The following is a 7,037-nucleotide window of genomic DNA, read 5'->3' on the forward strand; positions in this document are numbered from 1 at the left end:
TCTTTTTTAATCTTACTTTTATTGCCAAAATAGGAATGTTATTGGCAGCGATCACATGTCGGACAGGGTCTCATGGCCACACCGTCTTGGTACGGATAAAGACTATTAATGACCTTAATCCGTCAAACCTTTTAGATAATCCATCTGGATTGTTGTAGCTTGGACTCGATACAGCTCTCGTGTTTTCTCTCGTTACGTTTCACTGTGAATTTTGACAGGGAATACAAAATGTCTGTGTTTTCTTTACAAAGCAATGAATTGAATGACAGTGATCATATTTATACTTGAAATCTGGAGGTATGATTAGTGCATATTATAATATATTGTTTTCACAGTTTAGAAATGAATTGCTCAGTTCATAGTTATCATAGACAAAAACAAAGTGGTTAAAATGAAACATTGTGGTTAAGAACCAGAGTGGTTCAAAGCATATTATGTCATCCATACGGGTTTCGGTATCCCGTATGTACATTTCCATACTTTCTACTCAAATTTGCACGATATTAGCCTGATTGCCCCATACTAAAGACCCTACCATTTTGTTTAAAACAAACTCAACATATTCATGAACATCGTATTAGGTCTCACTATTAGCCCTAGCCGATGTGAACACATATGCAGGTCTGATATCCGAACGCAATTATGAGCCTAGTTTAATATCTTTGTGACTTACTTGACCTATCCTCTTGCCTCCTAGCGAAGCAAAGGGCGTCAACAGCATTCTTCCATCTTCTTCTGTCTTTGGCACAGATCTTGCCTCGCTCCATATAAGATTGGAGACACACAAATTTAGGTGAAGATTTTTCCTCTAAGTTTGTTTTGACGACCCTATTTCCTCCTACCCCGCGGGTTCCATTCGAGAGCCTGCTTGGTTGTGTTACAAGGTATGGCTAATCCATCGTCACTTTCTGCCCCTGATCTGGACATCCATTTGCCCTTGGTTTGATTTTTGTCCAAAGGTCAGTGTTTGGCACTTTGTCAAACAACATTTCTGTGATGGACAACATTTTGCTTCATTTTTTAGATTTCCACTGGAACAATGAAAATATAATAAATTGGGTTATCAGACCTACAAATGAGTGCACGTTGGTCCTAGCTATGAAGTTTTCTCTCAGAAATTCTGTAATGTGTTTTGCTTAGTTGCTATGTGAACAATTACTAAAACCCAGAGTTAGTTGAACTGTAACCTGTAGAAATGCCAATGGTTCCCTCCAAATCATGAGTATTTGATTAATGACATGTTTTCCCAGTCAATGATTGATATGTGTAGTGAGTAAATCGCTACCGACAGTAAGTGATTTTGCAAGGACGCTAATTAAATGGGTACCCACGATGTGATTTGTTGTCTATAAAATAAACAATTTGGAAAGGGGAGGGAGTATAAATAAAGTTAGTGCAGTTGGTAGAGTACTCGCTTCATACGCAAAAATACCGAGATCGATCCCAGGTGCAATCGAGATTTTTTTCTGACCTCTCGATCCACCCAGCAGTAATTAGGTAGATGGATCTGTTAGATCTGGCGGAAAGTACTTTGCGATAGACTAGCGTGATATCCAAATGATTGTCCGTTTCATGCTATAGAAACCAGGATAAATTCCGGATCCATTGCCCCAATGGTTCATAAGGACTGTATTAATTCAATCCATGGAATGCCATAATATATACATATTATCCTTATTCATTTATTATGTATTCAGTTTCTCTCATAATTGTTTCCCTAATGTCTTTTGATCATAAGCTAGAGTAAGGATGATTATGTTTGTTGCGGGATTAATCTTTTCACGCTTGAGGTATCTGCTGAACTCAAAAGTCATAGTTCAGTACATGGTATAGATTATTGGATCTATGGCTTTTAGAAATTAAAATTGTTGGGAATGGGTGGAAACTGCAATATATCGTTCATGAAGAAAGCCATACTTATCAAAACGTTGCTCACACCATAACATTATAAGAATTCATTGAAATATTTAATCGATAATACATAAATTCCTTATTATATTGTACATCATATTTATAGTCAATCCCGTTATTACTCATATGTACAAACACAGTACATGGAGCATATTATATTTCGCAATTATCTGCTACTGAAAACACCAGTCTTTATTTACACTAGACGAAACTATAGTTTTTGATCTTCTCGGAGAACCAATCCAGTTTGTTGTAATACTGTTTTTTTTTAGAAGTTCGTTATCAAGGAAGTTGTGAAAAAAAAGATTTATTTTCTTTTTTTACATTATCTTAATTAGATCCTCCATTTTTTTTCTCTTTTTTTTAGGGACTATTTTTTAAGTATTTGCAATGGCTGGGTAACAATGAGTATAACAATAGCAAAGAACTGTCAAATCTATAAAAAGACTCGGCAACTCACAAACACTTTTTTGACATATCAAAAAGAGTGTACAATCAGTCTAATGAAATTAGTGATTGTTATTTTCATAATGATATAACAACCTCTCTCCCTTTGTCAGATTTTAGATGTGACTAATTGCCTTAAAATGTAATTAGGGCCTGGTGAACCAGGCATATCTCCTCTCAAATTCCAAATTGACGATAATTTTACGAATTAATAAACCTAAATTGTCTTTCAGGATCAATTATATATAGGGCTATAGTGCAGTCTTAAAAGACAACAAAAGGTCTAAAATCCAGTGCTACTTCCGAAAGAACTGTTATTTATATTCAAGTTTCTGGTACAAATCCGAAAATTACGGGACGGTTGGCTTTGCTAAAATATTTCAATTTGAAGCTTGTCACGCGACGTCTGACATAAAATGATACCGTCTATTGGGAAGCCTGAGTCTTCAGTGCCACACTTCATACTACATAAACGTCTAACTTTAGACTCAATTATCTTCATCTAGCTCATACCACCATAATACAGTACTAAATCGGCGCGGTGCGTCACATATAAGCATAGAGGTTATTGTTGTAATATGTTGTATTGATAAAGCCCATAGTACAAATATTCACAGCTGTATAATCCCTTAAGTGGCCAGTTGTGATAGGTAATAAAAAAGACGTTTGCAGTTACCACAACTCAAATTAAGTTAATCCGTGGATTAGCAGTGCTGCATTGTGCGCCAGTTACTTCATTGTCTGTTTAATAATCAATCATATTATGACCAGAACAAAACAGTATAAGACACATCCGTGACCCTTGGTTCATTCTGCGTCGTGCTGACGAAGGACATTTTTATTGTATAGCGTGGTTCAGTGGTACAATCTTTGTTCGTACCTGAAAGGTATCGAGTTCGATCACTCGCCGCGCTGTGTGGCTTTGAGGAAGTCACCTCGCCCTAGCTCACTTTGCGGCGCTGCACTGCGGCTTACGCCTGAGTTATTCCAGTATTCCCTTGGAATAGACCCTAAAGAAAAATTTCCCCATGGGGATGAATAAAGGGAATTATATTTATTTTATTTTATTGATTTATTTTTCATTTTCGCCAGAAAACGTATACTTTAAACATTTGGTCAATTAAGACGACCTTCCTAATAACAAAAATTTTTAAAAAGTGTATGGAAAGGTACCGAACCAAAGAGAAAAATACAAGAATAAAAAACCATCCCAACAATCAGCCTGCCGTGACTGGGGATCGAGCCTCAGACCTCCTGATAACTTTTCAGACGTGCTATCATTACATCACAAAGGTTACCAGAGAGTTGAGGCGATATAATGCCTAAAATCTTCACAAGGGTAGGCGTTTCCGCCGTGAATCCCCGCTACATCAGACACACAAACATTGAAAACGAGAGGTCGAGGACGAAGGCATTTTTCAGCTATTTCCATTTTTAAACTAGAAAATATCAAAGCGACAAAATAAGAGCAGGCACTGGTATCAGAAAAGATCCGAAAAAGTGTGTATAAAACAATGCCAGAAAAAAGAGAGAAAAATAAAAGTATAAAAAGAAAAATATTCCCAAAAAATCAGCCTGCCTCGATGTTATCTCTTTTTTTCTATGCATTGTCTGGCACTGCTTCATACACACCTCTTCATATCTTTATCTTTCACCAGTGCATGCTTCTTAATTTGTCACCGTACTACTTACAGAAGGTCTCAAACCTGACATTTCAAGTAAGGATATAGATTTGGGACATTTTGAGTCGGAAGTTTTGATCGTCTTAAACAATCAATGTTTGAATTTCAAGTTGTCTGGCCAATGTAAAAGTGAATATTATGTTCTATGCTTGATACCACTTTTTCTTTGGAGTGGCGGATGGCTTCGACTATGGAGCCACCCTATCCCTGCCTAAGGTCGCGGGTTCGAGCCCCCATCGCCGCGAAGTTTTTACTCTCTACTGCCTTCTGACACTTTTCTACTCACTTCATTTCTTGTTATCAACATAAGTGCCTGCTCCACTCACTTTTCTGAATTAATATTCACCCCCAATATCGGAGCTTACTCAATGTCTCAATCGTCTCTGTGTTACCTATATGTTTGTGATAAGAATAATATTATGGCTAATAAGCTTAAATGCTGCCTAACAAACTTCGCATGAGACTTTTGATTCTGTTCCTCGTGAGAGGCCAATTCACGTTTGCACATCGATAACTAACGATAATCGCATGTTGAGAAATCATATACAATAATTTTACTCATTTGGATAAAAGTGTGTTTCTTTTGTTGTTAAAAACTATTATGGCCTATTGTTGAGAAGGGGAACAGTGTTTTGAACACAATATACACGCAATCTGTAAGACAGTCAATTTTTGAATGTTCAAAGACGAGCGACAAGTCTGGTTTCTTTAATTCTGAAATAGTGGCAATTCAGTATCCGCCGTACTGTTCAGTGTTAATAAGTCAGCTCCATCTCGTGATTTTTAGTTCTTACAGAAGCCAAGAGAGAAAACAGGTTCTTATCTCTAAAAGAAGTATTTTCCCGATTGATGAACCAACTATAGAAACAAGATTAACTCACTTTGAATTATTTAAACGTATAGCTCAACTTCATCAGTTGCTGTAAATTATATTTTAAAATTTCGTTTCAGATAATCTTCCAAACCCTCAACAATGGGAACTTCTGTAATAAACAAGCTTCGCATCCAAGGCAGTTCTGCATCTTTAGGCGATCCCTCACTAAGACGAGCATCTCATCGCAATAATATCGATGCCTGTGACACTCCTAAACATTTTGCGTTCCACCAAGCTACAAACAATATTGGGAAAGTCCGAAGCTACAACTCTCCCAATATTTCCCATCCCAACAGCGCACCATCGCGGAGACAGAGTTTCCTACAACGAGTGCAAAAAGCAAACAAAGGTTTAACAAGACATGAATATCCAGCGTATTCAAACGATTACATATCAAACAAGAATACAATCCACTTTCTTCTTCGAGGAAGGCCCGTAAGTGGCGATTTTGAGATGATACCCCCTTCAGCTTCTCCTCATAAACGGGTTGGTTACTACAAAACATCAACAACGGAACAATACCGATCCCGTCATAGATTTAGAGACATGACGGATTTTTATGAAGATAATAACAATAATAATCAGGTAGCCATTAATCGCAATGATGATTTATTTTATCTAGGGCCAGATGCCACCCCTATTGCAAATGCTCTCCATCCAGCTCGACGGTCAAAACCTGTTTTTCTTCCCCAATCCGCCCCTGGAGCTTTCAATGGCCAAAATTCGAATAAAGCAACAGAAAGAGAATTTCTAAACAAGAACAAAACTTTTCCTGGATATGAAAGCAGGAGCATTGTGTCCGAAACAACATTTGCACTATCCAATAATGATAATGAAACTAAGAGAGAAAGTACAGAATGTGAATATCAGGACGACAAACCTGTACCACACCCGACGCCTTTGCCAAACAAACGTCGACATACAAAATCAAGAGGTTCATACTCTGAACAACCTTCTGCAAGACCGCCCAATCCTGATCTTTTAAACCAGTGTCTTTATGTGCAACAGCCTTCCAATACTATAGAAACAGAGAGTGCAGAAGAGATACATCGATATAAGACAGGATTCCGTGGCAAAACAACTCCTGTAAGACAGACTAAACCAGTGAATAGGAATTCTCTTGACCCAAAAGACAGCAACAATAAATACTTTTTTAACTCTGTTGAAAGTTATGTCCATTTTAATAAGATATATCCTCAAGTGGATTCCAATCTGTCCTCTTCAAAAGCAACAAAAGCTATTTCTGGCAGAGCTCTGCTCGCAACTCATTTTCCCCGTATGGAAGGATTCTCGCCTCATTGCACTGACACTTTACTTTTAAAAATGATGTTTGAGATGAACAAACCAGCACGATCAGTAAAATCTGTAAGCAAATATTCGGACGTGGCCGTACACAAGGACCTTGATGAGTTCATGGTTGTCAGCACCCCGACTCTCAGTCGATCTACTAGTGTCAACAGCGCTGGGCTTGGATTGCCAACCCCATCAAAAAGTAATTTAAAATCACGTGAAAAAGCGTCGGAAACTTAGAAAATATATCTAAATGATTGAGAAATGTGAAATGTCGTTTTCCAGCACTTTATGAGACTGCTTTGGCAATCTCCAATGATACTTATAAACCAAAGCCGTGTCACATTTTTGACAATGCATTCAGTTTATAGTGTCTAAATAATCCCGAAATATCTTTCTGATGTGGTTACAAATTAGAGAGCGTGCACCTGACTTTTTGGAGATTTTTTTTCTTGTAAATTTCTGTCTACTGTCTGCTGCATCATACAAACTTTTTCGGGTCTTTAACTTCGATTTCAAAGAGAAGTTATATTTCCAGATCCTTTGACAGTCACTTTTCAAACATGATTACCTGATAAGGGAGTGAGTTATTTTTAATTTTAATACCTTTGAATATCAATCTTATAAGATGTAGATAATTGATTATCAACAAATTATCCTTGAAGACAGTGTAACGTTAGTATACCAAAAAATAATGAAACTCTATAAAATATTATTGTATGAAGTCCGAGCTATCAAATGGAATTTTGTGTGATATGAGAAATTGATCAGACTCCTGTCTACCTTGATGTCTTAGAATATACGGAGGAAAAAAACAACATTTGCGTCCACTT

The 7,037-nt window shown here is 37.2% G+C and overlaps 1 protein-coding gene across 1 annotated transcript; it reads left to right on the forward strand.

Moving 5' to 3' along the window:
* The first annotated feature begins 216 nt into the window (after window positions 1-216).
* Window positions 217-6,626, forward strand: LOC144969687 (uncharacterized). The gene is made up of 2 exons (XM_078908838.1): window positions 217-297; window positions 4,992-6,626. The coding sequence occupies exon 2, from the start codon at window positions 5,014-5,016 to the stop codon at window positions 6,442-6,444; it is 1,431 nt and encodes a 476-aa protein (XP_078764964.1). The 5' UTR covers window positions 217-297; window positions 4,992-5,013; the 3' UTR covers window positions 6,445-6,626.
* The last annotated feature ends 411 nt before the right edge of the window (window positions 6,627-7,037 follow it).

Source organism: Berghia stephanieae, chromosome 3, assembly GCF_034508935.2.
Source record: "Berghia stephanieae isolate SIO BIC M18660-M18661 chromosome 3, UCSD_Bste_1.3, whole genome shotgun sequence".
Lineage (NCBI taxonomy): Eukaryota > Metazoa > Mollusca > Gastropoda > Nudibranchia > Aeolidiidae > Berghia > Berghia stephanieae.